The sequence below is a fragment of the Athene noctua genome, chromosome 20 (genome assembly GCF_965140245.1).
Source record: "Athene noctua chromosome 20, bAthNoc1.hap1.1, whole genome shotgun sequence".
NCBI lineage: Eukaryota > Metazoa > Chordata > Aves > Strigiformes > Strigidae > Athene > Athene noctua.
The window spans coordinates 4,925,599-4,945,334 of NC_134056.1; the positions used below are offsets into that span (position 1 = coordinate 4,925,599).

Consider the following 19,736-nt stretch of genomic DNA (forward strand, 5'->3'; position numbering starts at 1 on the left):
AGTAGCATTACCTGGTGTTCTGAAAGTGGCCCCTTGTTACTCCAGGAAAACTCTGCAGGTTAATTCCCTCTCCTCTTCCTCCCTTCCCAGGTCATCTCCTGACCCCAGCTGTACTGTCTTGCTGGCACCTCTTCCAGCTGGCCTCCATCCACAGCCTGTGTTTCTGGAGATATGCTCCCAGAGCCTGTGGGAGGGGGTCAGCCTGGCTCCCCCCCGGGTTGCTTTGGACACAGACACATTTTCCTGAGCACATCTCTGCAGCAGCACGGCCTAGGGCCATCCCAGTGTCCTCTACTTGCTGCCCTACCACCTAAAGCAGTCCTGGCCTCTCCTGGGGATGTGCCCATCAGGCTCCTCACAAATATAAGGGTAAGGCTGACACTGTCTCCTCCAGTGTAACTGCTCTTCAGTAATCTCTGGGCTTGTAACCACAATAATGGTGAAAGCAGCTGCCTGCCCTAGAGTTCTGGGGAAATAAAAGACAGGAGTGGGGTGATCTGTGCTTTCTCAGGAGGGAGAAGCAGGCTGGAGCAGCACAGCCTTAGGACAGAAGGCCCCAGCTGCCCGTTGAAGGTTATACCTCCTCTGTACCATGGAAATCAAAGATAGGAATGGAAATCTAAGGGATACAGTAGCTCTTGTTCAGCAGGCTCTGAAGAACCAGCTGTCTGATTTGTTTTTATGAGTGGTTTTACAGGCAGTCTTGCCGCGGTGCTGATCAGTGTGTGCCAACACTTCCCTCCAGAATGGCCAAAATTGGGGTGTTTCAGATGAGTCAGACACACCTGCTGTCCCCAGGACACAGATGGGGAAGTCTGTGCTGGTGTGCCCATGTGTTTTGGGGCTGGGGGGTATTTGCTCCTGAGCAGTTCAGACGCTGACATGCTCTTTAAAGATTTCTGTTTGCAGATTTGTGAAGGACAAGGGGAATAACAAACATGGTTTGCATTTTTGGCAGCAGTTTTAATAAGCTAAAATGACTTTACCTTGAGTAGGGCTTGTGCATGTGTACATGTGTGAGTGTTCACACGTGTGTGCGTGCCTGGTGTCATGGGCAGGCCCTGGAGTCCAGTTCCCTAAGCCCAGTTCTGTCACAGGTTATACACCTCCCCTGGAGTCCCTGCCCTGATCAGGTTCTGGCATGACCCAGGAAAAGGCAGCAGAGTTTTAACAGGGCTTTGGTAATACCGTCTGCTGGGCACACGAGCCCGTGTCATCTGATGTGGTTGTAGCTGCACAGCCCTCTTGTTCTGCAGAGCTGACCTGCTGCCTGTCTGGGGCTCTGCGCCCATCGCTCTCTGTAGATAAATGTCCCCGGGTCCCAGGTGTTGAGTGCTGCTCGTGGCTGTTCTGTAGCCCATGGGCCCCTGCTCCCTGACTTTGACTGCTCTGAAGTCTAAGTTTGGGAGCCCTGTTCTGCATGTGAATTTCCACCTTTATTTCCACTCAACCCGTGTGGGGCAGTGCTGTATTCTTTCCCTTCTCCTCTCCTCCTCCATCCCCACTGCTTGCAGCTCCACGGCCAAGTATGAGCCTTTCTTGAAATGGATGTTTTTAACATTAAATACACTGTGTTAGTCCAGTTATTGGGAGGGAACAGATTTATCATATAAATCCCAGCAGGCCTGTACATGTTGTCACTGTCTGGTATAGTGCAATAAAAATATACATTAGAAGAAGTATAAATACATATTTACAGTGTACAAGTAAAGCCAGGAGTACAGACTCTGGTTTGAGCTTCCAGAATGCATATTAATGACTAACAGCTTAGGCACAGGGGCAAGTACATTTTAGGTCTTAGAAAAATAACTTTGGATTTACAGTGGTGTAACTGGGTGTAGGACAGACATCTTCCCTCCTGGCAATAAATGAATTTTCCACTTGGACCGTTTCTCCTTTGCCCATGATGGCAGCTTTAGGTAAGCATTTGGAGTGAAATGGCTAGTGCCACAGTTCTCTAGGCTACTTCCCACCGGTGTCATTGTCCAAGGCCATGTGTTCAGGCATGTAGTTACGGAGTGGACTGTGCCCTGCTTAACTGAAAGCTCTTGTCTTGTTAATGCTACAATAATACTTTGTCCTTTCTGTTAAGAACTCGAGGGACTCTACAGACCTGAGTGAATGACCACATCACCAGGAGGGGTGGAGAAAAAAAAAAAACAGTGCAGTGACTTGCCATATAGTGTGAGTTTGGAGGGGAACTGGCTTTTTACTTGTTCCAGTCCTTTGCTTCAACCTCTAGACCTGGAAGAAGGAGGAAATACCACTGCTCTGTTTGTATAATACATGTAAGGCACCTGCAGACTATGTCACTGCGCATAGCCTAGGTCACTTCCTCGTTTAAGAGAGTGGATGGAAAGGAGAACTCTGGCTCTTGACATCAGTATCCAAGGGCTGTTCCTGATCATGCAGTGACACAGGATTGCCCAGGACAGCTCTAAATCGGTATGTCCAGCATGCAGTGAAATATTGTGGGACATACCAGCCTGGATTTCAAGAGCAGCCAGTCTCTCTTGCATGGTACTGAGGCATGGGGCTGCTTAGTTTATGCCTAGTGCTGTGGCATGGCTCTTCCTGGAGCTCACTTGGTTGCCACTAACCCAGGATCTTTGCAGCACGGTGCGTATGAGGAATGCATGTGGAGACCCCTGTTATCAGCTACAGATAGAAGCTGATTTTTCAGTATTTTCCTCCCACTCCAAGCTAAAAATACAACACAGTTAACTTGTCATTTGATCACAGTAAATGTTCTGCTGAAAGAAAATGACTTTAGGTGTCAGTTGCCAGAATTTATGACCTGGGCAAGTCTCTGCAGAGGCCCTGTCCAGGTTCAACACAGCTCGCTGAATGCAATCTATTTGCATGCCCTAGCCTTATCTTCCTAACCATCAAAGCAGAACATGGGTACAGCACTAGCTTGGCACAGATTGTTGCTGCCACTAGCCCAGGGGTTCCCCTCTCACTGCTGGTCAGTCTGATGAACCGGATTCTGCACACTGTGTAAACCTGGAGTAATTGTGGCTTTGGAGGAATTCCTCTGGATTTTCACTTGAGCAGGTGATGTCAGATCTGGGCTGGTACCCGTTATAATTGAAAAGTGAGAGCTCCCACGTGTTTCTTTGTCACCTACTAGGATGTGCAAGGCCCTGGGCTGCCAGAACACCAAAGCCAATATCAACTTTGCCAGTCCCCAGGGGAACACAGGAACATATATGAGTTTTATGAGATGGGCAGCCCCATGCTGGATGGAAATGCTGGGGAGAGTCTTCTTCCCTGGAGCATGCACTGGCAGTGGGAGCTCCAGCAAAGACCTGGTGCCAGCCCTCACTTGAGACTGTGTTGGGTCTCCCGGTGCCTCCGCAGGTCCACCTTGCGCTGGAAGCCCTTGGCACAGAGCTCACAGCTGAAGGGCTTGAAGCCGGTGTGCTTGCGGCTGTGAGTGATGAGGTTGGAGCTCTGGCTGAAGGCTTTGCCGCACACCTGGCATTTGTGGGGCTTCTCCCCTGCGGGGCAGAGAAAATTATAAGCAACACTTTAACAGCTGAGAGAAGGGAGATAGAACTGCCCTTTAGCAGACTCAGACCCGACTGGCTATGCTCGGGCAGCAGGGGGCTGCCAGCCCAGCTGTCCTGCTAAAGCCTCTGCACTCTGCCCCAGCACCAGAGGAGTCCTCTCCAGCTGTGTGAGCCAGGCCCTGCCTGCATCCAGGGCTGGGTACAGCCATGACACGCACCAGAGGCTGCTCAATAACCATCTCCTTGTCCCACAGAGGAGGACGTGCATCTCGGTGATGCTTAGACATTTGACTGTCTTACCTCACAAGGAAGAATGACTTTCCAGTGCCTCTGGACACTCATCCCCAGTCCAATACCTCTGTGTCTAGGGACTATGTATGTGTTTCAACCCGACAGACTCTAATTTGCATTCTCTTATTAGGAATATTTTGTTTCTCACCAGTGTGGATGTAAGTGTGTTTCTTCATATCCGACTTCTGGTGGAAGCGCTTGCCACAATATTGGCAGGGATAGGGCCGCGTGTCTGAATGGATCAGGAGATGAGTGGAGAGGGTGGAAGAACGTTTGAATGTCTTCCCACACATCTTGCACTCAAAGCTTCTTTCCTGTTAGGGAAAGAAAATCATGAGATGTCTGTGGCTGCAAGACATGTGACAGAGCTTGAAGAGTGTTAAGAGTCTCGAGAATAGTAGATTTGATAGGCAAATCTCCTCGGCTCACGGACTGATATGCTAGGTACAGTACAAAGAGAAGGTGGGGAGGGTTACTTATGGAAATGAATTACATCTTGTGATCCGAACTCCTGCACCCTTTAGGAGGAGGCGTGGCACAGAAGAACCAGTAGCAATGATCCTCCCCTCCCATCCAAGGAATTCTCAAGGGCAGTCTGAGATTTGTGAGACCAAGATCTATGGTCTTCAGAGCTCCTACCACTGTCATTGGGTGCTACAGGAAAGACATCACGTTTGTAACCTAGGAAAAGTCACTTCCTTTATAATGGAGTAAACAGCTAAGGTCCAACACTCATCAGGTCCAGAGAGCTGGTTCTCTGGAATCATGTTACCCACCTGGGAGTGAATATTGGTGTGCTGCTCCAGGCTTACGGCGTGTCCAAAGGTTTTACCACATACTTCACAAGCAAATGGACGGGTCCCACTGTGAGACCTTCGGACATGAACCTCTAGTCCATGGGGAGTGGAGAATACCTGCAAAACAAAATGCCAGTGATTTTTTTGACATGAGGCAGCTGTATCTCCATCTCTTGTTTTCAATTCCTTCTCTGTATTTGAATCTTCCCTCTCATGGGCCATGTGAACTGCATCCTTCCTAGCACCCTTGTTCCCTAGTCAGGAGAACAAGTAGGTACCATTTTGAGCTGCACGCATTGCACTTGGGTGTAACCCAGTGAAACACTGATGTATGCAATGAAAATCACTCCAGCCCCTCCCCATCTTTAAGGTTCTCCTCTGTGACACACCTTGTTGCACTTTACACAGTGGTAGGTCTCCAGGTCCGAGGAGTAATGCATACTGTAATCCAGAGGGGGCTCCGTGCTTGGCAGGAGGTGGCTTCCGTACAGACTAACTGGGTGCTCCAGGAGGGCTGACTGCATGGTGGAAGACATCTGTCGGTAGCTGTATGGAAAATGGAAAGCATCCCAAGAAAAGCCAGTTTTGTAGAAGGCAGGGGTGCTTGTTGTGTTAGTGCAGTCTTTGATCTGCAGATCTGGGATGGCCATCTCTGAATCTGCAAAGGAGAAGTGAGTGTCATGTTATTGCCTGTAGCTGGGCACCAGTAAAAAAAGCTCCCCAGGTACCATCCCCCCCATTTAATGTCTTGCCTGACCTTGAGAGTTGCAGTTGATAACTCCTCCTTCTTTGATTCAAATCCTGATTCCCACACAAAGTTCCTATCATGACTTTGATTTCAATCTGATTTCAGTCATGGGAGAGGGGATGCTAAGGGAATATGAACCCCCCTACTAGCCTTACTCCATGTAGTGTTTTAACAAGTATCATGTGGACACCTGCCTTGACCCATGTAGCCCAGAGCTGCATTAGTCCTTGAGATCTGCAGGCTCACTCGTTAGGTATCAAAGCATCATCCTGCAGGGAGATGCTGATCTAGACCAGAATCACAAAGGGAAATACAGAATGCTTTTGATGAGCTCTGCCAAGGAAAAGTTTGACCATTGATGTCAAAATAAGAGCTGCCATTTACTGAAAATCTGGACCCAGTTGTGGGGGCTCCATAAGCCTGCCCAGCCCTGACCTCTTTTGCAATTGTGGTCTTGGGTAGCAGACCTTGAGCTGATGGGCCTGGCAGCATCCTGCTCGGGTACTGGACAGGGACGCTTTCTTCCTTCAGTTCAGATGGGTCCTTTTCTTCCTTTGGAACCACATATTCCAGGTCCTGTTTCTTGATGTCCTCCAGTGTCTTGTCTCCTACGGCTATAATCACACAGTAGTGTCACAGTTAGTTTATTCTAGCTGTTGAGCGAAGAGTGTATTAAGGTGGGTTTTGTACTTATGTATGAACTCATGCTTGGATACATGAGCCCATACTCAATTCCCTGAATAAGTGCAGAGTGGTGCAATCAGCACAGCAATCAAGGTCTGTCCACTGCTGACAAGGGGAAATTCCAAGGAGGATGAGATAGGCAAGGTAGAGCAGGGCAGGAAGAAACTATAGGACCCTTGATACCCTGTATAGTTAGAGAAAATTAACCCTAGAAGGCCACATGTCTGTAAGAATAATTTCCCTATTTAAAACGATTTTCATTTGTGTAACTATCAATCACTAACTTATTAAGCTCCCCACCCCTCTCCTAGGAGAGTTTGGTATTGTTAACCTGAATTTATGGACAGCCAAGTAGGGAAGCAGAGAGGGGAGGTAACTGCTTACACAGTTGAAAAGGTGACCACAGAGCCTCATCTCCTCCTGCCCACACTCCCATTTTTTCGTGCTTGTTTCAGCCCTTAAAGAGACCAAGCAGCACTTGTTAGAAATAGACTTTATAGTAAGTCTAAAATGGACAGAGATCCAATGCATGTGCCTCCTTTCTGCTGGAGATGGGACTGGGCTGGTGAAGGATGTATTCGTCTGTTATCCAAAACCTCTTGTGCACCAGAGAGGCGCAACAAATGGCCAAAGGATGATGGCAGGAGTTGAAATTGTCACCTCCTTTCTTTTTTATCAAACTTATCATAGGGCTGGACTCTAATTTGCTAGCCAGGGCTAGAACAAAGGATAAGTTGATACTCAATTTGAATAAGGAAAATTTGAATGGTGCGTGAAGGAAGAAGATAATTGCCTTTGCTGTGGCCCTGCCACTGCATGGATGGCTGTGGGAGAGCCAGAACAGGAGCAGAGGGAGGACAGCAGGCATAGGTGGAAGCAGTGTTGGTTGGTGTTAATATAGTAGATAGCATCTGGCCCTTCACCTGTGAGTGTGCAGGACTCCTCTCACAGTCAGTGATCCTCCTTGGAAATCATCAGGAGGAGGTGGTAGCACACTGAGGTAGAGAAGATGTAGGTCCAGAGAGGATGTGGGCAGTGAACATAGCAAGCTGGAGATCGAGGTGGCAGAGTTGTGAGTTTGTAGAAGACTGACAACCAAGCACAAGCTCTTTCCCCAACTGTTAGTTGCCTGAAGTTGGCCACCTTTCCCAACACCACACAGCAAGCTTGTATCTCAAATCTCCCCAGCAACCCAGCAGGCAAAAAAATAAAAGGAGGATCTAAATTTGGTTTCAGTGGATGTGGATTTGGCCTAGAGAAAGAGGGCACACAGCAGGGGGATCAGTTTGTCCTTAGACTGACATCCCCGTGGGAAGCCCTTAGTTGCTCTTTAGCTCATTCATCCTACTCCCTTAGCTTGCCTACTCAATTATTGATTTGCCTTGGTGTATTCTTACAAGCTCAGTGGACGGATTGACTCACCAGTGAAGGGAGAGGTTATTGGATCCCACGTGAGTATAGGCAGGTCATCTTCCACGAAGCGCTGATGATGATAGCTATGAGCCTTTTTGCTCTTCACCAAAAAGGAACGTGGCATTTTCCATTCACTGCCTGGGCAGAAACACAGAAAAAGAGCAGGTAAATCTCTGTGGTTTGGGGGATAATTTCTCATTTGTTTCCCCAGCACATCAGGTCTATATACAGGAGTGATGAGGATGGGGAGACAGAGGGTTCATCTCAAAGGTCCAGCTGAAGAGGGGGAAGTGGTTGCTTGGGTTTAGGTGCTTGATGGATCTTAACTTTGGGGAAAACACATTGCTGTGTAGCGGGCTAAGTGAAAAAACATTGCCAGACAGTCTCTGCCACTGAACGTGGACAGCAGATCAAAGCTGGGATTGCAGATTACAGCATACTCCTTACAAATAACATTTCCTAATCTACCCCTGGGTTGGGACTCTCTTTATATTGTATTAAATTGAGTGCTGTGTTACAGACCAGAAATGTGTCTGTGGCAAAGATACATTGGGAGCAGGATCTCTCTCTTGTAGCTCTGGGTACAGGACAGGGTGCACCTCTGACCTCACCCTCCCACAGAAGACACGGTGGGAGCCACGGGTCAGACATCAACCCTTTGAGAATGGGTCTGTCTTGGTGTTTGTATCACACTTAGAAGAGCGCAGTCCCAAGCTACGAGATGGGCTCCTCTGTGAAACTGCTACACAAATAATAATTATAGAAACAACATCAATAATAGGAGAGGCGCAGCGGAAAATCACCACAGCCGTGCTGCGTGGTGGGTTTCCTTCTTGTTGGCCATAGCTTGAGTATTTTGTATTCTGGCTGACAAACAACAGTCAAGCAGTGGCAGAGCCAGAATGCTGGGTGAGAGAGGTTACCTTTTGGATCTGACTTAAATATCACAGACCGTTGAAATGACGGGTTAGGAACAAACATAAAATGCTGAAATTTAATCATACAAAATTCTCTTGCAATGCATCTGTTATCTTTACTACCCAGAACCCAGCCCGCCCTGTGCCTGTTCCCCATGGCTAGTAACTGTTCTTGTGTAGGCAGTATGACAACAGGCTCAAAGCTGTGTAGGGCAATATCAGCTGGCGCCTTATTTGCATATGTATTTGCATTTTCCCTCATAATTGTTCAGGACAGTGGCACTAAAAGCAAATCTTGATGTATTTCATATGAAAAGTCAGCAGTAAGTCCTGGCTCTCTGTTGATGGGAAAGTACATTATTAAGTTTTGTTTTTTTCCTGAGAGCAGTTGAAGAGTAGCCAACTTTGTTTTGTTTTGGTTTTTTAATAAATAAATTTGCTCTGGTTAAGTAAGAATGACCTGAAACATTTGTGTGAGTCAGGACAGAGCAGTGCGGGCTCCTGGAATCCCAGACAGCCAGGGATGGAAAAGGTCTGCTCCCTAGGGTTCAGAAGTGCCTGCACGCTAAATATAATTACATAGCCCAGCGATGTTTTGTTTAAAGGTCTGAGGGCACATTTACAGTGGTGCCTACAGCTGCAGGTACGTGTACGGGGGAATTCACACAGCGAGGTCTGCTGTGGACAGGTGGATTGCCAAGCCCACTGCTGTGGGTGAGTCAGGTGCTCACCAGCCCAGCTGCCTTTGGAAATGCAGTTATAGCTGTCTTTTTAAATCTGGTCCAGCATTCCCAGTTTCTTTTATGACTTCAGGGATAACTCTTGGTGTCTCCAGCTATTTTTTCTTCTGAAATGACTCACCTGTTTTTCTTCATCTTTTTCCAAGAAATTTGCATGTAACTTGAGATGAATAAGAGAAAACAGAGGCCAGGAGTAGATTTGTTAATTTAATTTTAGAAAGAGGACAAAACAGTACTGAGAATGAACCGTAAGTATGCCCTTGAGGGAAGGGACACTGAAGTATGTTGCTGTATTTACTCTTCCATAGGTTCCTTCTAAGTATCACAAAGTGTATCTCTGCCTGGCGAAAGGCTGCGGGCACAGAAATACTTCCAGCTTGGTACAAACACAGGCGTGTTCTGCAATGGGTATAACCCTTTTAGCAGTGTGCTCTGCTGAGCCTGGGCACCACGGATCCTAGCAGAAGTGCTTAGCTCAGAGGGTCCATCCCAGATGGAGTATCTGTGCGTGGAGCCACACTCTGCAATATAGATGTGCCACAAACTCTGTATGTGGAATTTCCACTAATGTTGAAGGGATTTTCCCATGTGGTGGGGCAGGACAGTGTCCACAATGGAGGGTATTCATACCAGCAAGCTTTAGACATTGGCTTTCTCTGCCTGAATTAACCAGTTAATTTCCCTGGGCTTCCTACACAGTGGAGGCAGCAGCTCTGGCAGTGAGTAACTCTGAATGTAGGGAGAAAGCCTGCACTCCTGCCCACCGGCAAGAAGACCCTATGGGCTGTTAGCCCTATGAGCCGGGCTGATTAGCCAGGTAGACCAGAGGACTGGAGATGGGTGGCATAAGCAATCTTGCAGTGCTTTATGGTAGTCCCCATACACTAAGTACATGAGGGCACTAACTACGCCTCTTTTTGATGGTGTTTGAGAGGAGATGCACAGGAATCAATGGGATTTTCTGGATGCGTTTGCCCCAGCATATGTAAAAGTCAAATTTGGTCCAGTATCTTGACTGCTGATAAGGGCCTCTACTGAGCACAACAATCTTTAATATATTACTGAACGTTACAAAAGGAAGTTACCTTCCCCCACCCCATTTTACAGAGAAAACAGGAACTGGGAGCCCAAAGCATAGTTAATTAACAACTGCATTGGACTGTCTTTGTGATTCACACAACCGGGTTAGAGGAAAGCTAGAAGCACAGATTGTGAGAGAAAAAATACTATCTCTCCTTGAAACTCAAGATTATCAGTAGTGAGTGATCAGCTGCTACTAATGGCTAACGATACTTCACAAGGAATGTAGTGCTATGGACAACAGACCCTGCTACATCTTAAATTCATTGAAGCTTCCGACAGAATTTAGCTTCAACCTTTCGTTAAAAATTAAACTTCATTTTTATGGAGTCTGTTCTCGCCAGCCTCTGTGGCAGCGGTTTCTACCTTGACAGGCAAGTGCACAAGTGAGTTCATTGCTTGGGCAGGAGTGCCTACACAAAGTGGAAGTGTTGTGGCATTTTTTGATTCAATACAGGGTATAAAATCAGTAGCCAGCTAGAATTGACATTCTTATTTACCAGTCATGTAGCTGTACAATAATGTTGTAGTAATCTGCCCTGAGGAAAAGACAGCCAAAAGGACCCAAGGTAAAAAAAACCTGCTTCACTATATGAAGCACCTTAGAAGAGTTTCTTTCACCAGCTGTAAATTCCCCAGTCAGATCTGAAAGCGGACCCAGCATTCGTGTGTTCCCCTCCTATGTTCAAACTCAAAGTTCCTTCATCCTCAGTGATGCTCCCTGGTGATTTTGCAGAGTATCACATGTAAAACTGTAATGTAATACTGAAACACTGGAGATTGTGCAAGAACCAAATTAAAAGGGGTTTTTTTTAGGGGGTGGTTTCTGACTTCAGGATCCTAATTTCACTTGATCCTGTGTTCCCCGTGAAGCCTTAACTCCCACTTCACCGCACAGCAGCTTGCAGTACCCAAAAATACAGGATTGGACCCTTTGATATAATTTAGCAGAAATTAATATTCTCACCAAATTAGATTACTTTCTGGTTCCCTCAGTGAGAGGATTCCTAACACAAAACACCGTATTTGGGAACAGGTGTTTGCAGGATTGTGCCACGCTGAACCGGGAACCCGATTTGCAGTGTAAGTTCCATTCTAAAGCTGACTTTCATCTTCCTCTAAATTCAAGTAATCCTGTTTTCAAATTTACGAGGTTAATTGTAAAGATTAAACCCTTCTTCCCACAACATTCATCAGAAATACTTAATTTTAACTTGCAATCAATACAGATACATAGAAGTTGATGGGCGCACAAAGTTTTAGGCTAAAAGAGGCTTATTTCCTTCTCATTGCTTAATTTATATTTTAATCTTAATATTGCTTTTTTCTGTTCTTTCTGGCAAAGGTGAAGCTTCCAAAATATAGTCTGTCAGAAGACTACATTTTTGAAGAAAAAAGCACAAAACAGAACATGACCTGTGTCTGAAATTTTTAAGATCCCAAATAAGAGGTTTTATGGACTCCTGACTCTTTAAATATAAAGTCATATTCACAAAGAATTTAAGCTCTTTACAACAAAATTAATCATGTATTCTCTAGTCTACCCTTGCAAAATCAAATGGGCGAGTACTTTGAATGTGGCTTTTTTAGTGTAAAAATGAGCAGAACATTTTTAATTCCTGTGGTAAAACTGGGCAAATGTACATTATGGTGGGGGTAGCAAATTATGGTGGAAATTTTGCCCAAGAAGTGGAACGGAAATGCTTGTACATCTGTAGTAGCTAGAAAAAAAATTGTTTAGAATATAATTGAAGCACTTATTCTTTAGAAACCTCATTTAGCCCCTAGTGTTGTTGGGAATGCCACTGGCTTTAGCAAACTTTACCTTAGGCTTCCACAGATAAACAGACTTATATAGTGCAATCTACCAAATTCTGTATCCCCTTGATGTATAGATGTGCTTACTGTGTGGACTTGCAGATCATTTGCTTTCCTGCTTAATGTATTGAATCAATCTGGTGGTGTATGAGGAGCGTCTATAAATAGCTAATTCCATATGCTAAAAATTGTTACACTAATCAGCCTATACTTACAGAGGATGGGAAAATAATAAAATAAAAGATCAATTTGAAGCAAAAATCCTAATCAGAAGAGACGGAATTCTCATCTAGCAAAACGCAGACAGATTAATGGATGTCAGCAGAGGTGTGCTGTTTTTTGAATTTAAAGATTTGGTCCTGTAAAAGAGCAATTAAAAGGAAAGATATAGTATGCCCTCTCCTCAGTGCTTAAGTACAAAAGTCTACATCTAGAAACTATTCCAAAGTCTACATCTAGAAACTATTCCTGCTACATGGAGCTTGCTGGGACACAGGTATCCGAGACCACTGTCACATCTTCAATATTTTGTTCTAATATTACCATTTTCACATGTGAGAGTGTACTAAGTATATGGTATAGAATTTTAAAATGGTTTGATTCATTTGAATTAAGTGAACCATTATCAAAAAGGACTCTTCAGGACAAGTGACTTAGGCAATGGAATATGTTAGACATTTGCAAACACAAGCAAAGAAGAAGAAAAAGCTTAGAAAAACATATCAGAGAAATGAGAAAAACAATGAAGTTAAAAGTGTTTAAAAGAATAAATCAATCACCTGTTTGGGGGACTTTGCTTTACTGGATTCGCCTTGAAACCTCCCCAGACAAGCGAGACGTCGTCTTCTCTCTGGACTCCTCTTCCACTTTTTCACTTAGTCGCAGTCTGCTGAAATAGATACTTCTCCTTTTTTCTCTCTCAGTTTTTCTGCCCCTGTTCCCCTCCCTGATTTTTCAATCAGATTATTTGTGTCAAAATCTGGCGGTGAAGAAACAGCCAATAGAGAAGCAGAGCCCAGAAAGTATTTGCTTATCAAAACTTTCCAGGACTTTGAAAACTTGAAGAGAATTCACGATGCCCAGCTCAAAACCCTAGGGGCAGCACCCTTCACTTTCTGGGGCAGCTTCGCCTTCTGCAGGAATACTCCTCTGTCATATTGACAAAGAGCATGACACAGTGAAATAATGTACAAGCAGACATTTGTTATTTTGTCTTTTCTTAAAAAAAAAAAAAAAGAATAGCTCTTAAGGAACCTGTATTTTTACACACATTCATCCACGCATCGTATCTTTCACAAACAGACACACCATCTGTCTCACATACACACACTCACATACTTCAGCCTCATAAACAAAACCATCTAGCACATATGCACAAAATTATTTTATTCCAGAATGAATCTTTTATCTCTCCAATTTCCAAGGAAAAAGGAATAAATACTTGACAGTAATAACTGAAAGAGATGTGTGTTAATCAGCCTTCATTTTCCTAGGCATATGTGTGTGCAATCCATACATATTTTAGGCATTGCTCTATCTATATACAGCTGTATATAGGATATAAATATAGATTTAAGAAAGCTCATTAAGCAAGCTCATTAACAAGCATCTTTGCAAAAAGCTCTTCAAGAGCAATAATAAGAATTTGCACTTCTATCACTTGCTTTCAAAAAAGGTTTGAAAATGGGTTTGCAAATGTGAAATAATTGACTGCCAAACCCCCCCTGTAACAGCAGGGCGGAAGGAGGGAGAATGAAGCAGAGGCAAAGTGACTTTTCTTAGATCGCCCGGTTGTTCTCTACTAGAGGTGGGAACAGGAGCTGGAGAGCAGTGATTTTCTTTTGAGAATCCTTGTGCATGACTCTATTTAGGGACAAACAAGGAGAGCTGATCTCCCCAAATGCTTGGGCTGGGGTGGGGGGAAGTAATTCCTTGATTTCACCCATTCTCTGGTTATCACAATCTTCCTGACTCTGCAAGTACACAGCGGCATGAGCTGTATGTGCCCTCGGTTATCCCCTCTTGCACTTACAGCACGCTCTGTGCATGGCTGGAACTGGGACAGCAAAGATGCCTTCTGAGAGTTTTATAATTTAAGATGTATATAAGCATACACGCAGCTGCTGAGTGCCAAGTACTAGGACATCACCATCAGAGAAATGCCTTTATATCATGGCATTTTTCTGCTCCCTGTGGGCTTTCAAATGCATTTCACTCTTTTCTATATTCGGTTGCATTAAACCAGGACTCAGCTGGGTCCCTTTCCATACTGCAGCTCAGGGTGGTGAAAGCACCGGGAAGCAATAACCTTTTTTCTGCCCCGCAACAGGGTCAGCAGTAGGCTGGCGTTTCCCTGATGGAGCAGACGTGGTCCAGAGACACTTCAGACTCACAGCAGAGGCATTTTGCATCCCGCAGTGGTGCCAGGCCTGCTGGCCCTCGCGCTCTCTGCTGGGACAGCCACAAGTCCCAGCTCTTGTCATCGCGCCCCGTGCGGGCACCGCGTTGCCCCATGGCACCGGACGGGCTGTGCAATGCGTCTTGATGCAACTCGGAGATAAGAGTGTAGGTTTCACCCACATTGAGAAAGATTCAGATTTTCATCTTAACCCATCTGTCATTTACTGAGCATAATTAATTCCTGTTGTTTATAGAAGCAAACAATCCCTTTTTCCCTCTCCCTCCTCCTCTCCTTATTTATCTAGCTGGGTTTTGCATGAAAGAAACGTTCCCAAGGCATTGTGCTAGCAAGCTGATTTGCATCCTCTTAAACACAGGCATTTGAAGGATTACATTTCCCGCTACAAAAACAAGCATTGTAACAGAAAACCAAAATGTACACTGCAGCTTCAGGGTTTCATGTGAAGACAGTTACAGGAATTAAACAAAACAGGAAAATGACAAGCTGCTGAAAGGACTGAGATGTTATTTTATGAAACATTGGAGCTGGCTTCTGCCAGCACCCCTAAGCAGACTTTCCATTGACATAAAGTGCAAATGGCTGCAGAATGTGGCTCTTACACTAGAGACGGTAAAAGCAAGTCAGCTGCACAAAAAAAAAAAAATACAGAAAACTAGTTACGCAAAAAAATCTAATAGCATGTTCAGTAAAACCTCACCAGCCAGCTGATTTGAGAGGTGCTCCAAAGAGCACTGGGCACAGCCCTCTGGAGAAGGAGGATGGCTATGTCTCCCAGCGTCAGTAACCTATACTGCAAATAAAACATCTGTGTCAGCTGTTCCGTTTCCCCACGTAGCCATCATCTCGCAAAGCCCAGATATAATTGCATACAAACTGATCCCTGAGGTAATGGGCACAGATATTCTTTTTTTATGACTACTGCTATTATCACTACACCAGAATGCCTGAAGAGAGATGGGGATATGGCTGTGTCTGGTTCAGCTCTTGCCCACCCCCTCTCCCTTTATTTTATTTCAGGAGTTCCTACAGAGCAGATAGTTGCAGGATGGGAGCGCAGTCAGCTATCGCCTTGGCTCCTTGTGTTCTTACTCTTCCCTAGATTTCTGTTTATGGCTTCTGTTAAACTTATCACCCCTCCTCTCCAATGAAATCACCATCAAAAGGCGCTTTATAGAAGCTGAATTTAAAAAACAGAGTGCTGGGGATGCGTTTGGGGCTAGAAGGACCTTTGAGCTGACCCCGTGTGGTCATTCTTATTTTATGTTCTTCCTGTTGATATAATTTTCCCTGTTCTCTCTTCTTGTTTCAGGGCCAGCAGGGAACGGAGAGCCGCAGAGGGTTTATCTGGGCTCACATAGGCTTGTGTTGGCCCCGATCCACAGGGGCCACAGCTGGATGTACAGTGAGTTGAGCTTGAATCCGAGGACAGTTTAATTGTGTGTATTGCCGTGAGTTCTTACTACATGTCATATGCTCCACTGCATCCTAAGCAAATGGATTATTAAATGTGTAACTCAGTAATAATAAACAGGTTAATTATAACACATCATGTCCATTCTAATGCAGTCATTTTCCCTTTCAAATCTAGCAGCAACCCCCTCCTGTAGCATCCATGTTTTCTTTGTCAATTTGAATGTTACAGCAATTAAGTCAGAGTAAAATAACACAACTAATTGCTTCCAGCTTTTTTCTGAGGCTCATCCTAATTTCCACTCTTTTCTGTGGCAGATTAAATAAACATGTCTTCTGCACAGCAGGAAAAAAATACCATCACTCAGTCCAGACTGTAATAAATATTAATTGCCATGCACAAGGCAGGACTAGATTAAAAACATGTTGGCTCGAAGCAACTCTATCTCATCCAGAAGCAGGATGACCTATTGCAGGTGCAGTGCGAAGGAGCTATCTCAGCCCTGCAGGGATGAGAGCCGTGAAACACCGCTAACGCCGCTGAAGTTAAGTCAACTGATGCTGCTCAGATGGGGTTCTAACCTGCTTTTATTTTCTTACCTAGTTTCTACCTTGCAAATTTAAAGTCTGTGATTCCTACCGGCATCTGAGGACAATTCATATGGGTTGAAGAGTTAGATCAGCAGCTTGCCAAGCACCCTCGGTGCCTCCCCACCGAACCGCTCCTCCTTGGACAGCGAGAAACACCAAGACCTGGCCAGTCCGGGGATTGGAATGTTGAGAACCTGTTAGTGTGGCACACAAAACCGAAGGCCAGAGAACCTGCCTTGAGGTAACTTCCATTCTTCTTTTCCAGACTCCAGATTTTTCACAAGAAATAAACATTATCTAGAAGGAAGGATGAAATGTTTTCATGTTGTATTTCAGCAAAAGAAAAAAAAAAAATCCTCATCCAGTGGTTTGCATATAGTGTTATGTGGTCCAAAACAAGAGGAATGAAAAGTTTTGCATGTTCATGAAGCAGAGAGCAATCCAACTTCGTGTGCCTGTGCTGCAGTTTCCTTCTAGGACTTTTGCAGTACGGTCCCCGGTAACGTTACCCCCACACACACACACACAAACACTTTTGAGGCCTTTTTATTCCCTTTCAGCGTATTTACAGACTTACAAAAAAAAAAAAATCAACAACAACGCTTTCAGGCAGGTGCCTGGAACCGAGCTGACGGGGCGACCGGCGGAGCCGCCGCACGGCTGCCTCAGCCAGCCTGCCCTGAGGGCGGGCGGGCGGGCGGGCGGGCAAGCGGCCAAGGGAGGCCCGCGGGCAGCCGGGGCCCCGATCCACGCCCCGGGACGCCGCGGCCGGCTCCGGTGGGGAAGCAGGGACACCGTAACCCCCTTCTCGGCGGGCGCCCAGAGCCCCAGCGCCGCCACGGCCCCCCGCCCCCCCCCCGGCCGGGCCTTGTTTACCGGCCGCCGCCCGGCCCCGCCCCGCCCCGCCCCGCGTGACGCTCCCGCCGCCCGGGGCTCCTCGCGGCGCCGCCCCCAGAATCACGCGACCTCTGGGGCCGCATCGCTGCCGCGCCGAGATCCCTCCGCCGTGGGAGGCCGGGCGGCCGCCGCCCCGGCCCTACTCCCCCACGGGGAGAAAGGCCCTTCCGTGGGGGGAAGAGACGAGCGGGGCGGTGAGGGAGCGGCGCGGCGTCGGGCGGGAGGGGAGCGAGGCGGGGAGGAGGGACTAGTTTGTGCGGCGGAGTGATCCGAGGGGAGAAGCGGCCTGTGAATGGGAGGGGGAGGGGGAGGCAGGGCCAAGATGGCGGCGCCCTGTGGGCTAGAGGAGCCCTGAGTGGTAAACAGCTGAGGGGAGGAGAAGGAGAGGTGAGTGCGCTGGGCCTCCTCCTTCCTCCCCCAGCGGGGCGAGAGCGGAGGCAGATGGGGGGGACGGAGAGAAGGAGGCAGAGAACAGAGAGAGGGGGGAGGTAGGGAGAAAGGGCTCGGGGAGGAGGCGGCAGGAGAAAGGGAAGGGGCCGGGGGGATGGGGAAGGCGAGGGTAAAGCCTGGCGGCGGGGGGCGATGTTCCCCCCTTCGTCCCTTTTCCCTCCCCTCAGCCAAAGTTGCTCTTGGTCGCTACCCGCCCCCCCCGCGGCGGGGCTGCCCGGGCAGGGGGGGCTGGGGGCGCTGCCCCCCTCCCTCCTTTCCTACCTTCCTCCTTTCCTCCCTCCCTCCCTCCCGCAGGGTCCCCACCACCAGCCAACGCGCCTCTTTAACTCAGCGGGTTTTATCGAAAAAGGTTCAGCACCTCCGTTTCAAACGCTTGAGTAGCTATTTTCAGACTTCTTCTGCCTCAGTTACTTGCTGAGGAGGTTCCCTCGTCCGGGGTTAGGTGTGAAAGCAGTTGTTAAAAGTCTGTCCCCTTGGTGAGGAAGGCTTTTCTCATTTCCTTGTTCGTGGGTAGGTAATATGAAGTCAGGATGTTGTTTACTTCTACAAGAAAACATTTTGCTTCCTGTTATCACAAAGAACTTAGAAGAGTGCAGTTCTGAAATTTTCACCCTTTGTTTGCTATGGATGCAGCCTCTATCATTGTTTTATCAGTTTAGTCAGTGCTTCTCTCCTTGTTTGTTTTTTGAGGTTGTTTTTTTTTTTTTTAATGAGTCTTTTACAAGGCAACGAGTGAAAGAAAGAACATGCCTTAAAGGAGTATATGATTCAAAACCCATAGAAATGACATAGAAACCAGGATCAGGTTTTGTGTGCAGAACTGTTTCCAGAACTGCTGTTTCCAGAGAACCTTCCAGTGGATGTTAATACAGAAAGTTTTCATTCTTTGTCCTGTCTGATCCTGTAGTTCCCTGATGTTAACTTCTGTGTCAAGTTGTTAGAAATCCGTCATTATCAAAGAGCCACTAAAGTGTTCCCATTATGTGAAAAAATTCCTCTTCAGTTTACATGCATGAACAGCTGAATCTTTGAAAACTCAGGAAGTTTTAATAATTAGTGCAAGCATTGGGAATACATACTTCTGTCTGCAGTTGACTTTGCTTAGCAGCAATCAGGTACTCTGCTTATCAGCTATGCCATGTTTAAACTTAAAATCATGAGCTTAAAATCCTTTTCTCAGGAAAACACTCTTTTGCTTTGTTTTTGTTAGTGCATTTTCTTTGAGTTTTTTAGTTAACAGCCTAGTCAGCCCAGGACTAAATTGTCTGTGGGGAGTTGCACAGACTTACTCAGATGAAAATATCGTCAGAATATCTAATGTATCATGAGATAAGCTTTAATTAAAATGATTTTATCTTTGGCTGTGTTTAATCCTGGCTCCTTAAATCTCTGTTACTTGAGAATTTACTTTTATGGTGACTAATAAAAAGTAGCATTATTAAAGGGTTCACACGTGAGAAATACTGTCCAATTGCAGATGTTTTGGTGTTTGAACAACCATTTGACTTTAGTAACTGTTTGTAGTTTAAACTGAATGCAGGCCCTTTTTAGAGCTGGACTGCTGGGATGTTGACTTGTACTGATCCCTGACTGCCAGACACCTTATACAAGCTGGTGGTGTGATTACCAAAGTCAGTCTCTGTAAGAACTGAGTAGTCTATAGCACAAACACACACATGTATATATTTGGAAAAGACACCTTCTGTAATAAGCAAATTAAATAATCAAAGAACTTTTTAACGATGGAGGCAGGAGAGGGGTACCAGATTTTACGGCATGTTACAGACAGGTGTATATTTTTTGAAAGAATGTTACAGCTTAGGATCTTGGTCTGGTATGTAGCTTTTATATTTTCATGTAGTTTAATAAACATAATGAGGACAAGTAATAATACTTCCTTTGTTAGCATAAGCATTTCTTTGGGTAACACATTAAGATACAGAGTAAACTTCTTGCAGTGGTA

The 19,736-nt window shown here is 46.0% G+C and overlaps 2 protein-coding genes across 5 annotated transcripts in view; one reads left to right on the plus strand and one right to left on the minus strand.

Annotated features, from left to right (window-relative positions):
* Nucleotides 1-3,255: 3,255 nt before the first annotated feature.
* On the minus strand, nt 3,256-12,904 carry GFI1B (growth factor independent 1B transcriptional repressor). The gene is made up of 7 exons (XM_074923916.1): nt 12,783-12,904; nt 7,458-7,586; nt 5,819-5,965; nt 4,993-5,255; nt 4,583-4,720; nt 3,955-4,120; nt 3,256-3,503 (listed from the first exon to the last, which is right to left on the minus strand). The coding sequence occupies exons 2-7, from the start codon at nt 7,570-7,572 to the stop codon at nt 3,325-3,327; spliced, it is 1,008 nt and encodes a 335-aa protein (XP_074780017.1). The 5' UTR covers nt 7,573-7,586; nt 12,783-12,904; the 3' UTR covers nt 3,256-3,324.
* Nucleotides 12,905-17,449: 4,545 nt separating this feature from the next.
* The window catches only part of TSC1 (TSC complex subunit 1), a 28,601-nt gene continuing 26,314 nt past the window's right edge, over nt 17,450-19,736 (plus strand). For 3 of the 4 annotated variants that reach the window (XM_074923452.1, XM_074923456.1, XM_074923455.1), the window contains exon 1: nt 17,606-17,710. The gene's annotated coding sequence lies outside the window, so the exon portion shown is untranslated. Of the gene's footprint in view, nt 17,518-17,605; nt 17,711-19,736 lie in introns of those variants that run through there. The other variant, XM_074923454.1, reaches the window with a different exon arrangement.

What these genes read in the sequence shown, in the direction of transcription:
- GFI1B (XM_074923916.1), bottom strand. Translation starts at nt 7,572, where the DNA reads ATGCCACGTTCCTTTTTGGTGAAGAGCAAAAAGGCTCATAGCTATCAT. An exon ending in ACTGTGTAAAGTGCAACAAG is followed by an intron (nt 4,721 to 4,992) that starts GTGTGTCACAGA and finishes TTTGTTTTGCAG; the next exon opens with GTATTCTCCACTCCCCATGG. An exon ending in ACACCAATATTCACTCCCAG is followed by an intron (nt 4,121 to 4,582) that starts GTGGGTAACATG and finishes TTTCCCTAACAG; the next exon opens with GAAAGAAGCTTTGAGTGCAA.